General features: G+C 54.5%; 1 protein-coding gene across 3 annotated transcripts in view; it reads left to right on the top strand.

Annotated features, from left to right (window-relative positions):
- Positions 1 to 2,326: 2,326 nt before the first annotated feature.
- Positions 2,327 to 22,718, top strand: part of MICALL1 (MICAL like 1) — a 35,951-nt gene continuing 15,559 nt past the window's right edge. The window contains exons 1-8 of one of the 3 annotated variants that reach the window (XM_073006722.1): positions 2,726 to 2,809; positions 4,895 to 4,992; positions 8,184 to 8,232; positions 8,610 to 8,751; positions 14,685 to 14,773; positions 16,011 to 16,153; positions 19,271 to 19,725; positions 21,935 to 21,992. In XM_073006722.1, the coding sequence (XP_072862823.1) occupies positions 8,667 to 8,751; positions 14,685 to 14,773; positions 16,011 to 16,153; positions 19,271 to 19,725; positions 21,935 to 21,992 (830 nt within the window). In that variant the 5' untranslated portion in view covers positions 2,726 to 2,809; positions 4,895 to 4,992; positions 8,184 to 8,232; positions 8,610 to 8,666. Of the gene's footprint in view, positions 2,810 to 2,942; positions 4,027 to 4,894; positions 4,993 to 8,183; positions 8,233 to 8,609; positions 8,752 to 14,684; positions 14,774 to 16,010; positions 16,154 to 19,270; positions 19,726 to 21,934; positions 21,993 to 22,718 lie in introns of those variants that run through there. The other 2 variants (XM_073006723.1, XM_007975723.3) reach the window with 2 other exon arrangements.

The raw sequence follows: 22,718 nt of genomic DNA, 5'->3' as shown, positions 1-22,718 counted from the left end.
GTTACCCACAACCCTGGGACGCAGGCAAGGCAAAGATGATCATCCTCATTTTATAGGGTAGGAAATTGGGGTTCATGGGGGTGAGTTGTCTGGCCTGCGGTCACACAGCTGTGGTCGTACAGGTCCTTACTTCATAACATTGTGAGCTGACTCAGATAATGAGTTTATAAAACCCACAAATGGCTAATGGGGGTGACCAGGCTGTGCTGTGTAAGCTATTAGTATGGCAACAGGATCAAGATCAGATCTGGAGCTGTCTTCAGGGACCTAAAGGGAGCCCTTTAGGCTCATGAGGACAGGGCTATAATCCCTCCTGGTTTCTTTGGTTTGTTTTTTGTTTTTTAGACAGAATCTTGCTCTGTTGCCCAGGCTGGAGTGCAGGGGTGCGATCTCAGCTCACTGCAACCTCCGCCTCCCAGGTTCAAGCCATTCTCCTGCTGGGATTACAGGCGCGTGCCACCAGGCCTGGCTAATTTTTTGTATTTTTAGTAGAGACGGGGTTTCACCATGTTAGCCAGGATGGTCTCAATCTCCTGACCTCGTGATCCACCTGCCTCAGCCTCCCAGAGTGCTGGGATTACAGTGAGCCACCACGCCCAGCCCAACTTTTTGTATTTTAGTAGAGACCGGGTTTCACCATGTTGGCCAGGCTGTTCTCAAACTCCTGACCTCAGGTGATTCACCTGCCTCGGCCTCCCAAAGTGCTGGGATTATAGGTGTGAATCATGGCACCCTCCCCCCTCCGCCCTCCCCCCTCCCTAGGTTTTAATGAGAGTCCTGGGTGGTCTTTGAAGGCCTAGGTAGATGCTGGTGCAGGATTCTGAACCCAAGTCCCTGATTTCATAAAAAGCACCCGGAATCCTGCCTTCCTGCTGCTGTTATCCCACAGGGGACAGGGCAGGAGTTGGCAGCCCAGGGCTGGTGAGGAGTCCAGAGGGCTAGCCAGGAACTCTGGCCATGCTCTTCCTAGGTAGCCTGAGAGTCTGTATACTGAGCCAAGATGGCAGCCTTCCAGCTGCAGGAGTGTTAGGCCAGCCCAGATTGGCAAGCTGGGGTCTCCGGGCCCTGGGCCAGTATTCTGGACTGGGACTCAGTGAACTTGGAGGAGGTAGAATTCCCTAAGTCGGCCTCTCTCCTTGATAACTTACCCAGAATGGCCCAGATGACAGTCTGGGTACAAAATATTTCAGTCCATTTCATCATGTTTACCAAGTACCAGATGTCAATAGAATTTATGAGTGATAACTAAAGGGTAAGGCACTTTACATCTTAATCCTCTCAGCCACCTTGTAAAGCAGGTATTATCCCCATTTTTAAGTCAGGGAAACTGAGGTCCAGGGAGGCCCAAGATCACATGACTAAGGGAGTAGGGAAAGCCAGGATTGGAGTGTGGGTTGATAGGGCTCCAAAATGCCTGATCTTTCCACTCCCCTGAGTGCTCGGGGGTGATGAAGATGACTAAGACCCTGTTCCTTCCCTTGGGAGGGAGCGACATACCCACTCCGGCTAACTATTGCCTGGGTCAGGGTGACATCACCACCTCTGCAGCAGATGGAGGCTGATTCATCTGTGGGAGAGTCAGGAGGGGCCTCTGCGGAAGGGTCGGCTGCCTGGAAGGGTCGGTTGGCTGGCGGGTGTCTCGAAGAGGGCAAAGATAGAGAATGAGTCTTGGGGAGGTTCCAGGGCCAGATGCGAACTGCCTGTATGCCTCCCAGGCAGGGGCCTCCTTGGCCTAGGTCCTTCCCGTAGGAGCTCAAACCACCACCGCGCTAACCATGGCTGAGGGAACCCGGCAGGCCGCAGTGGGGAGGGGCGAGATCCCTGAACTTACACAGGGGCTGAGGAGAGCTCAGTGAATCACCAAGGGGACACCTGGACCGACGGTGGCGCAGGGGCTCATGGGTCTCCCTGCCAAGCTGTGGGGTAGGGGATGGTGGACGTGAGAACTTCCAGCTCAGCGGTACTTTAGGGTGGGGAGCCAGGGTGAGGGAAACTGGTGGCCATGGTGGGGTGCTTTAGGGTCTGCAGGGGAACTGCCTCCCCAAAGTTTCAAGCTAGGGATAGAAGGGGGGATTTGCGGTCATTGGGAGCGGGAAGGAGGCCGAATGGGAGCACGAGGTGTCCCGCCTCCAAAGGGTGGAGGGCTCCTGGTGGGCGGCGCGGCGGCGGCCGCAGCAGTGAAGTCATCGTGGGGAGGGGCCCGCTTGCGGCGGGTGCCGGGGCTTCGCGGGCACCCAGTGGAGCAGTGGGGGCCCGGCGCCGTCGAGGGGCGGGCGATGGGGCGCCGGCCAGTCTTGGTAGGGGTGGGCTCCGTAATGGGGGCGGAGCCGCTGCTGGGTGGGGCGCGTCTCGGGCGGGGACGGAGGCGGTGGGACACCCGCGCCCACGGCCGGCCCACAATGAGGCGAGCGGGCAGCGCGAAGTAGGCGGCGGCCGGCCGGGCCGGGCCACGCGGCGGCGCTGCTCGGGCAGGTTGGGGCAGGGCAGCTGGGCGCCCGAGCGAGGACACCGCGGCCCCGCCTCCGCCCCGCCCCGCGCCCTGCCGGTCGGCGCCCGAGCTCGGAGCCGCAGCCACAGCCGGAAACCGGGCCCGCGCGGCGGCCGCCGTCCCGGCCGAGCCGGGGCCCCGAAGTCAGAGCCGGAGCCAGGCGGGCCGCGGGGTCATGGCGGGGCCGCGGGGCGCGCTGCTGGCTTGGTGCCGCCGCCAGTGCGAGGGCTACCGCGGCGTGGAGATCCGCGACCTGAGCAGCTCCTTCCGGGACGGCCTGGCCTTCTGCGCCATCCTGCACCGGCACCGGCCCGACCTGCTGTGAGTGCGGGGCCCCGGGCGAGCGGGCGGCGCGGGGCGGGCCGGGGCCGCGACCGCCGCCCCCCTCAGTGACGCGGAGCCCGGGCAGTGACAGGCGCCACCCCCGGACGCGGAGACGGCGACCCCCTCGACGAACCCAGACGCCGGGCGGGTCCCTGAGACCCCGGCCCCGGGCGCCCCTCCCCCGCCCGGCCGTCCTGACCCAGCCCCTGGGACCCCGAACCCCCCCCAGAGGCCGGTCCCTCCGCGAGGGACACGGCGCCGCCCACAGAGCCCTGATTTCCGCCGAGGATCACTGAGCCCCTAAGCCTTTGACCTCTTTGAAGGGGTGTTGAGCCCTCTTTGGGGGCCCTGGGTCTCTCCTACCCTAAACTCCTCTCCGCTGTGCCTCCCCTCTCCCCCAGGCTTCCCACACGGGGTGGCCCCTTGCTCCGGTTGTGCAGGTGAACCCTCACTTCTCTGACCCCCCAAATAGGAGTTTGTCTCCAGACACTAGCACAGTTCCCGGCGCAGAGGAGACCTCGGTTAACAGGTGTTGGATGAACGGATGTACAGACCCTGTGCTTTCCCCACTCCTCCCCAGTTAGGACGCAGCCCTGCCTCCCGAGTGTGTGCTCCATGGCCCTGCTGCCCTCCTCAGTGGGGCACGCAGGTGGGGCACGCAAGAGGAGTCACAGGACTGGCGATGTTGGGAAGACTCCTAGGATCCGATTGACAGACACCAACCGGCTGCTGCAGGTTGTGAAATGGCCCCTTCCTGCCCAGAGCTGCCCAGTGAGGTTCTCATGGGAAAATGCGTTCAGACTCCCCAGAACAGTTGACTTGGAGCCTCTGTCTTTGCTCTCTCTGCCTTGAGCAGAGAACCTCTCCTCCTTTCGTCCATTCATTCCTAAAACACTGGGTGAGTTGGCCGGGCGCGGTGGCTCAAGCCTGTAATCCCAGCACTTTGGGAGGCCGAGACGGGCGGATCAGGAGGTGAGGAGATCGAGACCATCCTGGCTAACACGGTGAAACCCCGTCTCTACTAAAAAATACAAAAAACTAGCCGGGCGAGGTGGCGGGCGCCTGTAGTCCCAGCTACTCGGGAGGCTGAGGCAGGAGAATGGCGTAAACCTGGGAGGCGGGGCTTGCAGTGAGCTGAGGTCCGGCCACTGCATTCCAGCCTGGGCGACAGAGCGAGACTCCGTCTCAAGAAAACAAAAAACAAAAAACACTGGGTGAGTTTTTGTGGTGCCATTCCTTGCACTTCAGGTCTCACCTGTGAATCAGGGAGGAGAGTTCTGGTCCCCACACCTTCTGCATGCAGCACTCTTGCCAGGGCTCCCCCAGCCTGGCAGATGGAGGCTTTCTGTGCCTGTTCCTCCAGATTTGCACTGTCCAAGGGCAGCATGTGGGAGGGCTTCTAAGGGATTGCCTCGGGATTCCATGGTGCAGGTGCACCTGGTTTACCTGTATGTACCCTGCAGTACTATGTCTGTGGGTCGTGGCGTGGGCCCTGGAGGAGAGGGTTTTGGGGCTGTGGATACAGAAGGGAACAAGATGAGGTGGCCATGTAGGTGGGTCCCTGCCCGCTGTGGGGCATGTGACACCCATACTAATGGAAACACAAGATTGATGCCTGGTTGCCCAGGAGCAGGGGGTAGAAGGATGGAGGAAAAGGGCACCAGGGTTGGACCTGGGCATTGGAAGGGAGGGCCCAAGGGGTCTTCTCTTCTGTCTGAGGGGCAGGAGTGAGGCGGGAAGCAGGGACAAACCCAGTGTGGGAGGGGACTTGGGTTTGAAGTGAAGCCATTTGGTGGGCCTGAGCCTATCATCATCAAAGTAAAGGCCGCTTGGTTTGTGTTCAGCTTCTCCATGTCTTAGGCGCACGGCCTTGGGTCCTCATGGGCTCTCTCCAGGCATCAGTGTCCTCATCTGTGAGGTGGGACTGGTAATGTGACACAGCTCATAGAATTGTTGTGAGGATTGCATGCAATAATAAGCATTCAGTTAACATTCGTTATTGTAAGTAGTGTTACAGGCAATAGGGGAATGATGATAATTTAAAAAATTTTTTTTGAGACGAAGTCTCACTCTGTCACCCAGGCTGGAGTGCAGTGGCAGGATCATGGCTCACTGCAGTCCTCACCTCCTGGGCTCAAGTGATCCTCCCACCTCAACCTCCCGAGTAGCTGGGACCACAGGTACATGCCACCACGCCTGTCTAATTTTTTTGTATTTGTAGAGATGGGTTTTTGCCATGTGACCCAGTTGAGCTCAAGTAATCTGCCTGCCTCAGTCTCCCAAAGTGCTGGGATTATAGGCATGAGCCACCATGCCTGGCCCAATAACAATGTTTGATTTCTTCATTTATTCAACCAGTATTTGTAGAGTTATTTGTTCTGTTCTGGACACTGTACCTGGTAATGGAAGTACCAGCCAACAAAACAGACAACCCTACACGCTCTCCCACACCTGTAGGGGAAACGTGTATAAACGATGATGGCAATTCCATGTACCCTATCAGAGGGCTAGGGGTGGGAGACCTCCTCGGGAGAATATAGTCTTCAAGGAGATGGCAGGAGCCAGGTGAGGGCTGCCAGGTGGGCGTTCTGGCAGAGGACCCCGTCTGAGCAAAGGCGAGGGGCGGGAGGTGTGTGCAGAGCTGGAGGCCGTGTAGCTGAGTGGGGAGCACAAGGCAGCGAGTTGGGAGATGCAGTTGGGACAGATGGCTGACAGCTGCTTTTGCTGGCTAAGAAGCATGGATAGGGGCCTCAGGGAACCTTGTGGGTTTGTTTTTGTTTTTGTTTTTGGTTTTTTTGAGATGGAAGCCTGTCACCCAGGCTGGAGTGCAATGAATGGCATGATCTCAGCTCACCGCAACCTCCGCCTTCTGGGTTCAAGCAATTCTTCTGCCTCAGCCTCCCAAGTAGCTGGGATTACAGGCACACACCACCATGCCCGGCTAATTTTTGTAGTGTTTAGTAGAGATGGGGTTTCACCATGTTGGTCAAGCTTGTCTGGAACTCCTGACCTCAGGTGATCCACCTGCCTCGGCCTCCCAAAGTGCTGTGATTACAGACGTGAGCCACCAAGCCTGGCCGAGCCACATAGGTTTTAAGCAAGGGAGGGATGTGGCTGGAAAAATTGTGCAGGGGAGGGCAGCTCCCCTTCTGAATCCAGAATCATGTCCAGGCATTCATTTGCAATGCTGTCAGCCCATTGCACAGAAGAAAAGCTGAGGCCCAGGTCCCACATAATGTGTAGGGAAGGCCTCAGTGGTGGGTTGGGAGGATCTCCGTGAGAGTAGGGGTGGCCTAGGGTGAGGGCGAGAATCATCTCTTAAAGTGGTTCAGGCTTCTGGGGTCGTGGGCCCTGCCTGGGTGAACCCGGTGTTGGCCCAGGGCTCTGCTGGGACGAGGGTTGTGGGGGCTGGGCCATCGCTCTGCACCACCCGAAATCCAGACATGTTTAAGCTCCTTTGAGGGCATGGACCATGTGGGTTTCATTTCTGTGTCCTTCATTTTCCCCAGAGCCAAGTAGAACTCCGTGGGCCTCAGAGGACTCTCAGAAAATATATGTGTTACCAAAACACAGATGTTAATTAGGGACAGAGATGGAGGTGGAAGAAGTTGGAGGAAAACCTGCAGGATCCTGAAGGTTTTTTTTACAGTTTTCACACTGTTTTCAGCATTGATTCATTCAACAAACATTTACAGAGTGTCTTCGAAATTTGGGGAACTGTGTAGGGAATTGGGGGCACAGAGTGGATAGAATGTGACCCCAGCTTTCTAGGAACACTTGTGGGGTGACTGAAATAAATGGCTGAGACAAGTTGCTTTTGTCTCATTTGGTCTTGGAACAAGCCTCTGTTGGGGGCTGGGTACCATGGTGTTCCCTCACCCTGTCGCAGTGTCATGTACCAGACTGGGAGATGGAGGTTTCGAGAGGTGAAACAGCTTGCTAAGGTCGCACTCTGAGGCAGTGGCAGAAAAGGGGAGCTAGGAAGGCAGCCCAGGGGAGAAGGAAGTGGCCTGGACAGAGTGGCAAAAAGGGAGCTGGTGCCCAGACATAGTCACCTTCCCTCTCCCTGTCCACCCAGCCCTGGGGCACCAGACTCCTTCCAGGGTCCTCAAGCAACTCTTTCCTGCCCAGGATTCACAGTCCCTGGCCCCTGCCTGGAAAAGTGTTGGGGACAGGGGGAGGGGCTGTGCTTATCCGGCTCCCTCATATCTGCGAGGCCTGCCCTTGACCAAGCTGGGACTCCACCAGCTTGGGAGGTGGTACTAGTGCTTTCCCTGATTTGCAGATGGGACAATGAATGCTGGAAGGACTGCTGATCCCCCCAACCCCATGGTCACATGGGAGTTCAGCCCTCAGAGGCGGTGTGGCCTGCTCTTGCCTCTGCCCACCCGTCTCTGGCAGTCAGGGCTGCAGTTTTCAGCCATAGAAGGGCAAGGCTGCATGCGGGTGCACCCAGGAGGCCGACAGCGGGAAGCCTGAGCTGCCTCTGCTGGTTTCAGCGGTCTGGAGTGGGGAGGGAGGAGGGGGATAAATAAAGCCTGCAGGCCAGCCAGCTGTCCCATGCTGGGGCCCCCAGACAGGCCCTGCTGCCTCTCACCTGTCCCAGTTTAGAAACTAGAAAATCCCTCACTGCTTCCCCAATGGAAGCTGCCCCAGGAGTGGCCCAGCGGGGCCAACCAGCTGTTCTGTGCCAGCAGCTCCAGAGTATGTAGATTTCCACTCTGGTTCAAACTTGTTCTTCTATTCGTGGCCCCATTATGGAAAACATTCATCTGCAGGCGGGACTGGGTTGGGATTCAGCAAATCGGTGTGGCTTCTCCAAGTACGTGATACATCTGCAGGGGCCTGTGAGCAGTGGAAGGGCGAGACGTGGATTCCCAGGGCTGGTGGCTTCCTTTCTCCAGGACTCAGTGTCCTCATCTGTAAAATGAGATTGATTCTTGCCAAACAGAGTTGCTATGAAAAGAAAGTAAATGAGACAGCAGAGCCCAGCACCGCGCCCTGGGTGAGGTCACATGCGGGTCTTCGTTGTGTCTTTGCCACGGACTCCAGAGGTGGCTTCCTGGAAAGACGGAAGGGATCTCAAGCTTGAAAGCTTGGGCAAATCTCAGTGATTTCCCAGCCTCTGCTTGGATGCCTCCAGGGCCTGTGAGCTCACGCCCTGCCCTGCCCTGGCAGCTCCAGCTCTAGCAAGTGTTTGCTGCCTCAGTTTCCCCCCCAGTAATCCACAGACTCTCCCCAGCAACCCTGCTGAGGCTGATGCTGGCCGGGACAAGGTCTTTTCTGTTCAGCTCGTTTCTGACTCTGACCCTGCCCCTATTCCCCAGTCACCTCCCCTCTTGACCAATCATCCTCCCTTTGCCTCTTGCAGAGATTTTGATTCGCTTTCCAAGGACAATGTCTTCGAGAATAACCGTTTGGTAAGTTCCTGGACAGATGGAAGCCCAAGAGGCTCTGTGTGTGTATGTGTGTGTGTGTATGTGTGTGTGTGTGTGTGTGTTTGGTGGGGAGGGCAGGGGTCTTGCAGGGTGGCTGCCCTTGTACACCGGCCCTGGCTGCACCTCTCCCCACCCTCTACTTCCCACCAACCCCCTCATGCATGGAGCACCAGGTTTCCCCTCTCTCTAGGCCGTCCTGTGGCGCTTGGATGGGATTGATACTGAGGGGAGCCCACAGTCACCCCATCCCACCGAGGGGAGCTGGGCCTAGGCTGAGGGTAGCCCCCTAACGCTGCCTCCTCCTCGGCCTCCTCTTCCTGCTGTGGCTGCTCCCACCCTTGCACCTGTCACCACCCCAGGCCTTTGAAGTGGCTGAGAAGGAGCTGGGGATCCCCGCTCTCCTGGACCCCAGTGACATGGTCTCCATGAGCGTCCCTGACTGCCTCAGCATCATGACCTATGTGTCCCAGTATTACAACCACTTCTCCAGTCCTGGCCAAGGTGAGAGGGGGACTCAGCCTTTCATGGAGGCTGGCCCAGGGGGTGGCCCTGGGGATGTTTGATGCTTGCTACTGGTTTTCTGAGTTGCAAACAGGCTACTGAGGAGTATATCATTCATTTACTTATTCATTCATTCACTCATGAAATATTTCTAGAGTTTTGCCCTTTTTTTTTTGAGATGGAGTCTCGCTTTGTCACCCAGGCTGGAGTGCAATGGCACGATCTCAACTCACTGCAACTTCTGCCTCCTGGGTTTAACCTCCTGCCTCAGACTCCCAAGTAGCAGGGATTACAGGTGCCCAGCACCACGCCCAGCTAATTTTTTGTGTCTTTTTTTTTTTTTTTTTTGAGACGGAGTCTTGCTCTGTCGCCCGGGCTGGAGTGCAGTGGCCGGATCTCAGCTCACTGCAAGCTCCGCCTCCCGGGTTTATGCCATTCTCCTGCCTCAGCCTCCCGAGTAGCTGGGACTACAGGCGCCTGCCACCTCGCCCGGCTAGTTTTTTGTATTTTTTAGTAGAGACGGGGTTTCACCGCGTTAGCCAGGATGGTCTCGATCTCCTGACCTCGTGATCCACCCATCTCGGCCTCCCAAAGTGCTGGGATTACAGGCTTGAGCCACCGCGCCCGGCCTTTTTTGTGTCTTTAGTAGAGACAGGATTTCACCATGTTGGCCAGGCTGGTCTCGAACTCCTGACCTCGTGATCTGCCTGCCTTGGCCTCCCCAAGTGCTGGGATTACAGGCGTGAGCCACCGTGCCTGGTCCCCCTTTTTCTTTTTCTTTTTTTTTTTTTTGTTTGAGGCGGAGTTTCGCTCTTATTGCCTAGGCTAGAGTGCAATGGCGCGATCTTGTCTCCCTGCAACCTCCACCTCCGGAGTTTAAGCGATTCTCCTGTCTCAGCCTCCTGAGTAGCTGTGCTTACAGGCAACCGCCACTACGCCTGACTAATTTTTGGTATTTTTAGTAGAGATGGGGTTTCACCATGTTGGCCAGGCTGGTCTTGAACTCCTGACCTCAAGTGATCCGCCTGCCTCGGCCTCCCAAAGTGCTGCAACTACAGGCGTGAGCCGCTGGTGCCTGGCCTGAAATATTTCTTGAATAAAAGAGCCCTGTGCTGGGCTCTGGGGTTGCAGCTGTGAATGTAATCGCTGCTGAATTCCCATGGGGGAGACAGACACCAAACACATCCACCAGAAAATGAACACAATCACATCAGAGGAGACACAGCAGGTTGAGTTCATCTGCAGCATGGAGTCCACCTCCCCGGCACCTACCCTCACTTCCTGTTTGCAGACACTTCCTTGGGTTTTTCCTCCAGCAGGGAAGTGGCCCTGTCTGGTGAGGCTGCCGTGCTGTCTTCCACAGAAGTGACTAAGAGCTGAGAGGCTGGGGAACTGGGGAACCGGAGTTGCAGGGGCTACAAGGTGACCTTGGTTCTGAGTGAGGTCACTGGGCATTCCCATGCAAGAACCTCTCTTGGGGACAGCTGGGCCTCCCCTTCTGCAGAGAGGAAATAGGCCCAGAGAGGGGAAGCAAGGAGCTCAAGATCACACAGCAGACAAACTGAACAGCTGGGTCGAGAATCCAGGTGTCCTGAATCCTACGCTGGGTTCCTGCTGCCCCTGGGTCTGAGTAGAGCCCGTTTCAGCCCCTCCCTCCTGCCTCTGCTCTCAGTCTGGACAGTCCTGGCCCAACTCTTTTTTTTTTTGATAGGGAGTTTTGCTTTTGTTGCCTAGGCTGGAGTGCAATAGCGTGAACTCAACTCACTGCAACCTCTGCCCCCGGGGTTCAAGCGATTCTCCTGCTTTAGCTTCCTGAGTAGCTGGGATTATAGGCATGCACCAACATGTCCGGCTACTTTTTGTGTTTTTAGTAGAGATAGGGTTTCGCTACTTTGGCCAGGCTGGTCTCGAACTCCTGACCTCAGGTGATCCACCACTATGCCTGGTTAATTTTTTTATTTTTATTTTGGTAGAGACAGGTTCTTGCTACGTTGCCCAGGCTGGTCTCAACAACAATCTGCCCGCCTCAGCCTCCCAAAGTGGTAGGATTACAGGCATAAGCCACTGCGCCTGGCCCTGGGCCAACTCTTTAAACAGTTTTATGAAGTCAGAGGTTTCTTTCCTTTTTTTTTTTTTTTTTGAAATGGAGTTTCACTCTTCTTGCCCAGGTTGGAGTACAATGGTGCAGTCTTGGCTCGCTGCAACCTCCACCTCCCAGGTTCAAGCGATTCTTCTGCGTCAGCCTCCCAAATAGTTGGGATTACAGGCACCCGCCCCCACACCCAGGTAATTTTTGTAATTTTAGTAGAGATGGGGTTTCGCCATGTTGGCCAGGCTGGTCTCGAATTCTTGACCTCAGGTGATCCACCCACCTCAGCCTCCCAAAGTGCTGGGATTACAGGCTTGAGTCACTGCACCCAGCCATCTTTTCTTTCATTATATATATATATATAAAATTAAATGTATATACACACGTGTATATACACATACGCACACATACATATATATGTACATATGTGTATACACACACACACACATATATATATATATATATATTTTTTGAGACAGGGTTTTACTCTGTTGTGTTGCCCAGGCTGGAGTGCAGTGGCATGATCACAGCTCAATACGTCCTCAACCTTCCTGGGCTCCAGTGATCCTTCTACCTCAGCCTACTGAGAAGCTGGGACTACTGGTGCATGCAACCACACCCAGCTAATTTTTATATTTTTAGTAGAGGTGCAGTTTCACCATGTTACCCAGGTTGGTCTTGAACTCCTGAACTCAAAGGATCTACCCTTCTTGGCCTCCCAAAGTGCTGAGATTACAGGCGTGAACCACTATGCCCAGCCGTAAATAAATCACTTTAGAAAATAAAGAAAAGAGCCGGGTGAAGTGGCTCATGCCTGTAATCCCAGCACCTTGGGAGGCCGAGGTGGGCGGATTGTTGTTGAGACCAGCCTGGGCAACATAGCAAGAACCTGTCTCTACCAAAATAAAAATAAAAAAATTAACCAGGCATAGTGGTGGCACACCTGTAGTCCTAGCTACTTGGGAGGCTGAGGTGGGAGGTTTGCTTGAAGCCAGGAGTTGGAAGCTGCGGTGAGCTATGATCATGCCAGTGCACTCCGGCCTGGGCAACAGAGCGTGACACCATCCCTAAACACAAAAAATAAACAAAATAGGAAAACTTAGAATGTGGCAAAAGCAGAAAAATTAAAATAATATGTTATACCCCTTCCCCCGATGTAACACTAGGGATTAAAATAATTGAACTAATAACATTGTGTATATTTTAATAGAAAACAAAATGAAAGTATTTCCAGACCTCAGAGGCTTTGGTGAGAGGAGGTCTAAGGTTGAGGTTAAAAACAGGGACTCAAAATTTTCACTGCCATTTCCTCTTTGGGTGACCATGGGTCAGTTATTTAACTACTCTGCCTCCATTTCCCTTTTGCAGTTAGGGTAGGAATAACACCCATCTCACAGGGTTGACTTGAGGAGTAAATGAGGAAATGTATAAACCTGTGTTTAGCATGTATTTAGATTAGTTTTTTTTTTTTTTTTTTTTTTTGAGACAGGGTCTCGCTCTGTCATCCAGGCTGGAGTGCAGTGGCACAACCTTGGCAGACTGCAGTCTCTGCCTCCCAGATTCAAGCGATTCTCATGCCTCAGTCTCCCAAGTAGCTGGGATTACAGGCATGCACCACCATGCCTGGCTTAATTTTTGAATTTTTAGTAGAGATGGGGTTTCACTATGTTGGCCGGGCTGGTCTGGGATTTCTGACCTTAAGTGATCCACCCACCTTGGCCTCCGAAAGCGCTGGGATTACAGGTGTGGGCCACTGTGCCCAGCCAAGATTAGTATTCTTATTCTTATTCCATTGATCAGCGTTTAGCTGGCTTCCTTCAAATTGCAATTCAGCCTTAGCCCACAACCTTCCTTGTGACCAAACCTGAATCTCTCTCTACTGAGCTCTTCTCTGGGACTCTGTGGCGGGGGGTGGGCGGGGGGTGCGGGGAGCTGTTGGTGGTGCCCAGCTCATTTGTTGGCCCTCTCTGGGCAGCCTGGTAGGCAGGGGCAGCCCTGGTGGGCCCAGCTTACTGTGCTGAGCGTGGGCACGGGCGCTCCCTCACCCTGCAGGGATTCTCATTGATGAAGGTACAGTTTATGGCAGACAGTCCCTTCTCTGTTATGCTGCCCGTATTGTCAACCTCGCAATGTATTTTCATACCTTCTCTAATAAATCTGCCTTTTGTAATAAAAAAAAAAGGTACAGTTTGTGCCTTTCATACAACTTGGCTCCTAAATACAAACCATTTTTATCCCATCTGCTGCTTAAGCAAAGGAAACAGTGATGTGTTCCAACTCTGGAGGCAAAGCTGACTGTTCGACTCCCCCAGATGGTCCTGAACTGTACTTTCTGGGCAAGTGGAGGCATTTCAAGAGTGACTTTGACTAGCCTTGACTTTTTTTTTTTTTTTTGAGATGGAGTCTCGCTCTGTCGCCCAGGCTGGAGTGCAGTGGCGCGATCTCGGCTCACTGCAAGCTCTGTCTCCTAGGTTCATGCCATTCTCCTGCCTCAGCATCCCAAGTAGCTGGGACTACAGGCACCCACCGCCACGCCCGGCTAATTTTTGCATTTTTAGTAGAGACAGAGTTTTACCGTGTTAGCCAGGATGGTCTCGATCTCCTGACCTCATGATCCGCCCACCTCGGCCTCCCAAAGTGCTAGGATTACAGGCGTGAGCCACCGCGCCTGGCCTGACTAGCCTTGACTTTTTACCAGACTGGGTAACTTTGGAGCCTGCCCCTGGCTGAGATGTTGTGGTGCTGTGCTGAGTGTTCTGCTGTGCCACCACGCTCAGTGGGTACCAGTGATCCTGGGCACAGCAGATGGACCCCTGCCCTGGAGGAGCTGCAGCCTGCTCAGGGAGCCAGGGCATGATTGAAGGAAGCCCAGGGGCTGTGCGAAATCAGAAAGGGGTTGGGGAGTAATGTCAGGATGAAGTCCAGCTTCTTCGTGTGGCTTCTAAGGGCCTCTCCCCAGTCAGCTGCAGCCACTCCTGGCATCAACCATAGTGTTGTTGAATTTCTTTGGTTTTTTTTTTTTTTTTTGAGACAGTCTTGCTTGGTCGCCCAGGCTAGAGTGCAGTGGTGCGATCTCTACTCACTGTAACTTCCACCTCCCGGGTTCAAGCGATTCTCCTGCCTTAGCCTTCTGAGTGGCTGTGATTATAGGCGCGCACTACCACACCCAGCTAATTTTTGTATTTTTGGTAGAGATGGGGGTTTCACTATGTTGGCCAGGCTGGTCTTGAACTCCTGGCCTCAAGTGATCCGCCCACCTCAGCCTCCCAAAGTGCTGGGATTACAGGTGTGAGCCACTGCTCCCGGCCTGAGGAACTGAGTCTTAGAGGAACCCAGGGTGGGTGGGTTTGTTCTGGTGAGGGGGTGTGCAGGCCAGGATCTGGCCCCCCATACCCACTTGGGGATAGGCAGGACAGCTCCTTGTCAACCCCAAGGAGGCAGCCCCTTTCCTGAGCTGTCAGGCCAACATCATGTGGTTCCTTTCTTTTCCTTCCCTTCACCTCTTCTACCCTGGTGGCGGGGAAGCTGCTGGTGCAGCCACACGTGGGTGCTGTGTTCTGTGATCGTACTGTTGCACCATTGTTCGGATTGGCTATGTGCAGTAGGAGCCACTCTCCCCATCTGATGGAGGTTCAGTGAGGTTCAGTGGCTTGCCCTCAGCACTTACCTGAAAACTGGAGGTGTCCCCGGGTCTGCGTGAAGTGGGAGCCAGCTCCTGTCCCACTGTATGAGGTGGTCTGCCTTAAGGTGATGGCTACAGGTCTCAAATCTTCGGCCAGGTTGGGACCTCCTGGGACTCCAGGATCTCCACCTGCTTCAGGGCCCCTTTCCCATCTCTTGGCAGCTGGTGTCTCACCACCCAGAAAGGGCCTGGCACCCTGTTCCCCGCCATCTGTAGCTCCCACTTCAGCGGAACCAGAAGATGTGGCTCAGGTAGGCAGATCCCTGGAGAGGTGGGAGGGCCAGGGGTGGAGGGAGTGAGTTATGTGGACAACTATCATTGCAGTGACTGGGTCATGTGAGGAAGTTAGCCCTGACAGTGTTCAGAGGGTGCTTGTTCTCTGTCCCTGCCACACTGGCTTTGGGAACAGGTGTCCCTGACTGGGGCAGTGAGGCATGGCTCAGGAGGCCAGTCCCATTCTGTGGGCAGGGAGCCCTACCTCCTTCTCCAGGGCTCAGGTGGGGTCAGGAGATACCAGCTCTGGCAAGGGGAGAGAGGGCGGTCCACAATGCTGATTTCACCATCATGGGACTGTCAGGAGTTACATACGTAGTAAAGCAAAGATTCCCCTTGATTCCTGTGGAGACAGCTCTGAAATTCCCGGCTTGATTTCCTTTAATCCTCTCAACAACCCAGGGAGGTCAGCATTATGGGCCCTGATACTCAGATGAGGAAACTGAGGCTGAGTGAGGTTTAGTCATTTGTCCAAGGTTACTCAGCAAGGAAGTGGGGGCCAACTGCCAGTCACCTGTTTGAAGGGCTTAGAGGAAGTGACACCAGCCGTTCACATCTGGACAGCACCTTACAGTGTATAAAGGGCCTTCCCCTCCTGCTTCCATCCGCTCCTTGCTGGAGGGAGCTAGCCCCAGGGCGGGGTCCCCATGAAGGTACATGGGGCCGAGGCTGGCGGGGGTTATACAGTTTCATTCTGCAGGGGGTGCCCAAGCCCACACTCAAGCAGCTTGCTCAGGTTCACTGAGCTTGGACATAGAGAAACTGGGATTTAAATCCATGACAGTTCTAGGAGAGAACAGAAAAGGCAGCTGAAGTGGGCCTGGGAGGACAGGAACCTGTCAGGGGGGGCTCCCCAAAGGGGAGGAGAAGGGGGCAGGAGCCGCCAAGGGGAAGGAGCTGCACAGCCAGGAGCTGCCTTCCTTGGGGGAAGGAAGCCTCAGAAACCGGAAGTCAGGATTTTCGTGTTTCCACACTGGCTCAGTGACCTTGAATAAGGCTTTCCCCCTTTCTGGGCTTTGGCTTCCTCACCTGGGAGACAGTGGCAGCCTCCTGCCCTCTGCCCCTCCTGGGGCCCTGATGAAGTCCATTTCCACCACGAAACCTGGTGCACACTTGAGTGACGGTGGCCGTTGGAGGGAGGGAGAGGGACGTGACGTGAACAAGATGGCTGGTGACCGTGTCCTGCTTCCAACCTCCCCACCTCGTTCTCTGCAGGGCGAGGAGCTCTCCTCAGGCAGCCTGTCAGAGCAGGCCACCGGCCAGACCCCCAGCAGCAAGTGCGCGGCCTGCCAGCAGCATGTGCACTTGGTACAGCGCTACCTGGCTGACGGCAGGCTGTACCACCGCCACTGCTTCCGGTGAGTGGCCAGGGCCGCCTGTTACCCCCAAAACCAGGGAGGGTGCTACCATGGGTTCAGCACACACAGTGCGCCAGGCACACCTTGCCAGTCCCTTCGCACCAGAGCCCCTGGCTTATCCCCATTTTACTGATGAGCAAATCAAGGCTTAGTGAGGGGAAAAGCACTCGCTCACCCACATGATTCGAGATGGAAACAGGGCTAGAGCACAGGGGTTCTCCTTCCAGCGCCCAGGCTCTTTGAGGATTACTGGGTGATGATGAAGGAGCACTTTAAAAGCCATGTGTACTTTAAAAGCCATTGAAAATTAGCCGGGCGTGGTGGTGCACACCTCTAATCCCAGCTACTTGAGAGGCTGAGGCAGGAGAATCGCTTGAACCCAGGAGGCTGAGGTTACAGGGAGCTGAGATCATGCTACTGCACTCCAGCCTGGGTGACAGAGCGAGACTCTGTCTCAAAAAAAAAAAAAAAAAAAAAAGGCCATTGAAGAAAGAAAATAAAATATTTGAGCTGGGCGCAGTGGCTCACGCCTGTAATCCCAGCACTTTGGGAGGCCGAGGTGGGTGGATCACGAGGTCAGGGGTTCGAGACCAGCCTGACCAACATGGTGAAACCCCATCTCTACTAAAAATACAAAAATTAGCTTGGCGTGGTGGCGGGCGCCTGTAATCCCAGCTACTCAGGAAGCTAAGGCAGGAGAATTGCTTGAACCCGGGAGGCGGAGGTTGCAGTGAGCCGAGATCGCGCTACTGCACTCCAGCGCGGGCAAAAAGAGCGAGACTCCATCTAAAAAAAAAATAAAAAAGAAAAGAAAATATTTTAGCTTAAAAAAATTTTTTTTGGCTCAGCATGGTGGCTCATGCCTGTAATCCCAGCACTTTGGGAGGCCGAGGAAGGTGAATCACCTGAGGTCAGGAGTCTGAGATGAGCCTGATCAACATGGTGAAACCTCGTCTCTACTAAAATACAAAAATTAGCTGGGCATGGTGGTAGGCACCTGTAATCCCAGCTACTCGGAAAGCTAAGGCAGGAATTGGTTGAACCCGGAAGGTGGAGGTTGCAGTGAGCTGAGATCACACCATTGCACTCCAGCCTGGGCGACAGGGTGAGACTCTGTCTCAAAAAAAAAATTTTTTTTTCTTTTAAGATGGGTCTCACTATGTTGCCGAGGCTGGTCTCAACTTCCTGGGCTCAAGTGATCTTCCTGTCTCACCCTCCCAAGTAGCCAGGACTGTAGGCATGTGCTTCTATACCCTGCTTGAAGTTTTAAAAAATTACATTAACAACTTGCTTTAAGTGTATGGCTTCCAAGGGAAGCCAGATTTTAAGAGTCATATAAGCGGCAAGAAAAGTACAAAAACTTAAAAAATTAATGAAAACATTTTATATGTTTCAAAAATGAAACCAAAAGAGGAAATTGAATAGTCAAGGGAAGCTGGCAGTGGCATCATGCCCTTGATCTGGTTGAGTGTGCCCCTGAGTGGGGGGCAACTGGTGCTGGAACCCTGGAACCTGATTGCAGAATTGGGGTGTCGTGGGGAAAAATCTCAAGGAGGGAACAGACTCTACCAACACAGTCACATCTGGCCACCAGGGCAGTGTTTTAGAAACTTTTTACAGGCCGGAGCTGGGTGTGGTGGCTCATGCCTATAATCCTGGCACTTTGGGAGGCCGACATGGGAGGATCGCTTGAGGTCCAGAGTTTAAGACCAGCCTGGGCAACATAATGAGACTTCATCTCTACAAAAAAATTAAAAAAAAAAAAAAAAAAAAAAAGGCCGGGCATGGTGGCTCACGTCTGTAATCTCAGCACTTTGGGAGACCGAGGTGGGTGGATCACGAGGTCAGGAGATCTAGACCATCCTGGCTAACATGGTGAAACCCCGTCTCTACTAAGAATACAAAGAAATTAGCCAGGCATGGTGGCGGGCGCCTGTAGTCCCAGCTACTTGGGAGGCTGAGGCAGGAGAATGGCGTGAACCTGGGAGGCGGAGCTTGCAGTGAGCTGAGATCCGGCCACTGCACTCCACCCTGGGCGACAGAGCGAGACTCCATCTCAAAACAAAAAAAAAAAAATTAGCCAAGTGTAGTGGCACACACCTGTAGTCTTAGGCACTTGGGAGACAAAGGACAGAGGCAGGAGGATCACTTGAGCCCAGGAGTTTGAGGCTGCAGTGAGTTATGACTGCACTACTGTACTCCAACCTGGGTGACAGTGAGACCATGCCTCAAAAATAAAAAGAAACTTTTTATAGTAACTCCCAGTAAAAAATACACTTGACACTGTGACTAGATGTAAATATTTACCTGAAATAAAACTGTGTAAGTAGAGGCACAGCTGGAGTAAGAGTTTCACAAAGCACTATTTGGCCTTTCCTGTATGATACAGTCTTATACATTGTATCTTATTCTATTTCATTAACAAAACATAGCCGAGAGCGGTGGCTCACGCCTGTAATCCCAGCACTTTGGGAGGCGTAGGCAGGTGGATCACTTGAGGTTAGGAGTTTGAGACCAGCCTGGCCAACATGGTGAAACTCCGTCTCTACTAAAAATACCAAAAAAAAATTAGCCAGGCATGGCGGCAGATGCCTGTAATCCCAGCTACTCAGAAGGCTGAGGCAGGAGAATCGCTTGAACCCGGGAGGCGGAGGTTGCAGTGAGCTGAGGTCACACCATTGCAGTCCAGCCTGGGCAACAAGAGTGGGACTCCATCTCAAAAAGAAAAAGAAATAAAAAGAAAAGAAAACACAAAACACCACCTGATTGGGTAAAACCCACCGCTTTATTTTCCTGAGCTGCTCCTGGATGCAGCCATTCACTGGATGCCACCTCTCGGGGGGACCTTTGGCTTCTTCCTCTTGTAGCATAAACTGAAGGCATGTTTCACAACTTCTGTTGCTGATTTTGTGTGATTTTGTGATTTTATTGTTCCACTATGCTTCTGACAGTTACTGTTTTCTTTATCCTCTGAGAAGTCTAGAGTATGAAGCCTGGAGCTTGGCTGGCAGTTGGGAGGAGGGAAGGGAGGAGACAGCCCTGGGTACGGCTGGAGGGGTAGCCAGTGGCTGGGCCTGGTTGCCTGGCTAAGTGAACCCCTGTCCTGTCCCCTGCCAGGTGTCGGCGGTGCTCCAGCACCCTGCTCCCTGGGGCTTATGAGAATGGGCCCGAGGAGGGCACCTTTGTGTGTGCAGAACACTGTGCCAGGCTGGGCCCGGGGACGTGGTCAGGGACCAGGCCTGGGCCTTTCTCACAGCCAAAGCAGCAGCACCAGCAGCAACTTGCAGAAGATGCCAAGGATGTTCCAGGAGGCAACCCCAGCTCCAGTGCTCCTGCAGGGGCTGAGGCCGATGGACCCAAGGCCAGCCCTGAGGCCCGGCCCCAGATCCCTACCAAACCCCGGGTTCCTGGCAAACCACAGGAGCTGGCTAGCACCTCTGCAGGCCGCCCCACCCCCGCCCCCAGGAAGGCCTCCGAGAGCATCGCCCCAGCACCCCCCACGCCCCGGCCCCGCTCCAGTCTGCAGCAGGAGAACCTGGTGGAGCAGGCTGGCAGCAGCAGCCTCGTGAACGGTGAGCAGGGTGCAGTCGGGGCAAGGTGCACTGGATGGCAGTGCACTACTGAAGTCTGTGTGTCTGGGAGTGTTTGCCAGCCCCTCTCTGGCTGTGCTGCTGTGTACTGTGCTGTGTTGAGGACTGCCTGTGTTTTTGAGGTTGTTGTTATTTATTTATTTATTTATTTTGAGATGGGAGTTTTGCTCTTGTCCCCCAGGCTGGAGTGCAGTGGCGCGATCTCAACTCACTGCAACTTCCACCTCCTGGGTTCAAGTGATTCTCCTGCCTCAGCCTCCCGAGTAGCTAGGATTACAGGCATGCGCCACCATGCCCGGCTAATTTTGTATTTTTTTTTTTTTTTTTTTTCAGTAGAGACGGAGTAGAGACAGGGTTTCTCTATGTTGGTCAGGCTGGTCTTGAACTCCCTACCTTAGGTGATCTCCCTGCCTCGGCCCCCCAAAGTGCCGGGATTATAGGCATGAGCCACGGCGTCCAACCTATTACTATTATTTTTGAGACGGAATCCCACTCTGTCACCAAGGCTGGAGTGCAATGGCACAATCTCGACTCACTGCAACCTTCGCCTCCCGGGTTCAATCAGTTCTCCTGCCTCAGCCTCCTGAGTAGCTGGGATTACAGGCTACCACAGCCCAGCTAATTTTTGTATTTTTAGTAAAGATGAGGTTTCACCATGTTGGCCAGGCTAGTCTCGAATGCCCGACCTCAGGTGATCCGCCCACCTCAGCCTCTCAAAGTGCTGGGATTACAGGCATGAGCCACTGCACCCGGCTCTTACTTTTTACTTTTTTTTGAGACGGACTCTCACTCTGTCATCCAGGCTGGAGTGCAATGGCACGATCTTGGCTCACTGCAACCTCTGCCTTCCAGGTTCAAGCGATTCTCCTGCCTCAGCCTCCCAAGTAGATGGGACTATAGGGGCATACCACTGTGCCTGGCTAATTTTTGTATTTTTGGGTAGAAACAGGTTTTCATCATGTTGGCCAGGCTGGTCTCGAACTCCTGACTTCAGGTGATTCACCTGCCTTGGTCTCCCAAAGTGCTGGGATTACAGGTGTGAGCCACCGTGCCTGGCCTGTTTCTGAGGTTATTAATTCCTGCCACAAATGCCGAGTTCCTGCGGCCTCTGCTGTGCTCTATTCTCCATGCTGGGATGGTGCAAAGAAAACAGACCCAGGCCCCACCCCTATGCTGCCTTCCTCTGCATGCGCTTTTTTGCATCTGTTTTTGTGGGCTTTAGTTTCAGGGTGGGTAGTAAGTGCCACTCCAAGTGTGCCCGTGTGTCCCCGAGGTCTCTGGGACTCTGCACATTGGTGTCCTTCCTGTGTGTCCTGGCCCATCCACAGGCACACCGCAGGTGACCTCCAAGCCCAGCCTCTATGCTTGCCCATGTCTGGAAGGGGAGACCTCAGGGGCTTGGGGGAGAGCAGAGGGGTCAGGTGGGCCCCGGAGCCAGTGTGAGCTGCAGTGGAGACCCTTGGCTCATTCTGTGGGTGCATTCTCCCCCAGCCCCACATTGTGAAATGCTCCCAGATGACCTCCCCGGGTTTCAGTGAGCTTGTAGGATTGAGACTCCTTGTATAAGGGCTGCTGGGCAGCCCTTATCATTCCATTAGGGAAGGCATTGGTGGCCACGGGGTGAGAGACTCCCAGGGTCACCCTGCGACTTGCACCAGAACATTCTGTTTGTTCAGCTCTCGTGGAGGCTGGATCTGAGCTGGCCGCTGGGGACACAGAATACTGTTCAGGCCTATCTGTGCCTTCAGGGCGCTCCCAGCGTTGAGGTGGAGACAGGCACAGAGGCACGGGTTTCAGTGGATTTTGGAAGTCTTGTGAAGTTGGAGGAGGGGAGCAGGGGCTGTTATGGGATTCGTGGAGGACACTCAGGAGTCCCGGACTTCCAGGAGGAGGTGGCTCCCCGGCTGAACTGAGATGATGTTTTCCGCCCACACTGGGGGGGTGTCTGAGGGGATTTGGGTTGCGTCGTCTCAAATGAAATGCAAATGGGATCTCAGGTGGCCTGGCCTTGACCCCTGACTGTTCTCAGCCACCTGGGTGCTTATCTAATTTCCATGGGCTGGGCTGGGGAGGTGCGAGGGTGTAGGAGGAAGGCGGGGTGCTCCTGGGGAGGCAGCTGCTGTGGCTGGCTCCCTGGGTGCCCACCTCCTGCTGCCCATGAAGGCCTGGCTCACTATCATTTCCCATGTAGGAAGACTGCACGAACCGCCTGTCCCCAAGCCGAGGGGGACACCAAAGCCATCTGAGGGGTATGTTGATCCCTGAGGGGCGTTCCTGCTTCAGAGGCCCTGGTGGTGGGAATTGGGGTACTCTGGGGCCGGGTGGGAGAGAGGCTTCCTGTGGATGAGCAGCGTGGGGCTCAGGAGGGGAAGGAGAGCTGGGCCCACACCTCCTCTCCTGAGGCTCACCCTGGGATTCTTGCAGCCACTGCCCGGCCCCCTCCCCAGGTGCCTGGTCCTGTGGGCAGTACCCGGTGCAGGCAGCCACCTCTGGTTCCCGTCATCTCTCCAAGCTCCTTTGCCTGTAACGTGGGAGGCCTAGCCTTGATTATAGAGTTGATTTGAGGCTTAACAGCAGAGTATAGAAAGACCTGGAAAAGCTCAGCTGTAGTACCTGTCCCTCAGGTCCTGCAGCATGGGACCCTGCTTCATGTGGCGGACATCTACTTCAGCTGTTATTTGGGGGCCACGCTTCCCCTATGTGGTCGGTCTGTAGGGAGCCAGGTGGGCCATGGCTGTGCCAGTTGTTAATGTTTACTGAGCCCCTGGCACTCAGCAGGTGCCCTGGTGCCCTGCCCAGTGCTGGACTCCATAGCTCACTGCATCCTTACACCAACCCTGTGAGGCAAGGATTATTAAGGTCCCCACTGAGTGGAAGGAGAGACTAATACAGAGGGCGAGCAGGTGACTTTCCCAGGTTACATGGGTTGTAGATGATAGAGTCCCTCATCGATCCTTTCCTGGGCTGGGTTAACA

This window comes from Chlorocebus sabaeus, chromosome 19, assembly GCF_047675955.1.
Source record: "Chlorocebus sabaeus isolate Y175 chromosome 19, mChlSab1.0.hap1, whole genome shotgun sequence".
Lineage (NCBI taxonomy): Eukaryota > Metazoa > Chordata > Mammalia > Primates > Cercopithecidae > Chlorocebus > Chlorocebus sabaeus.
This window is presented reverse-complemented; position numbering and strand designations above follow the sequence as displayed.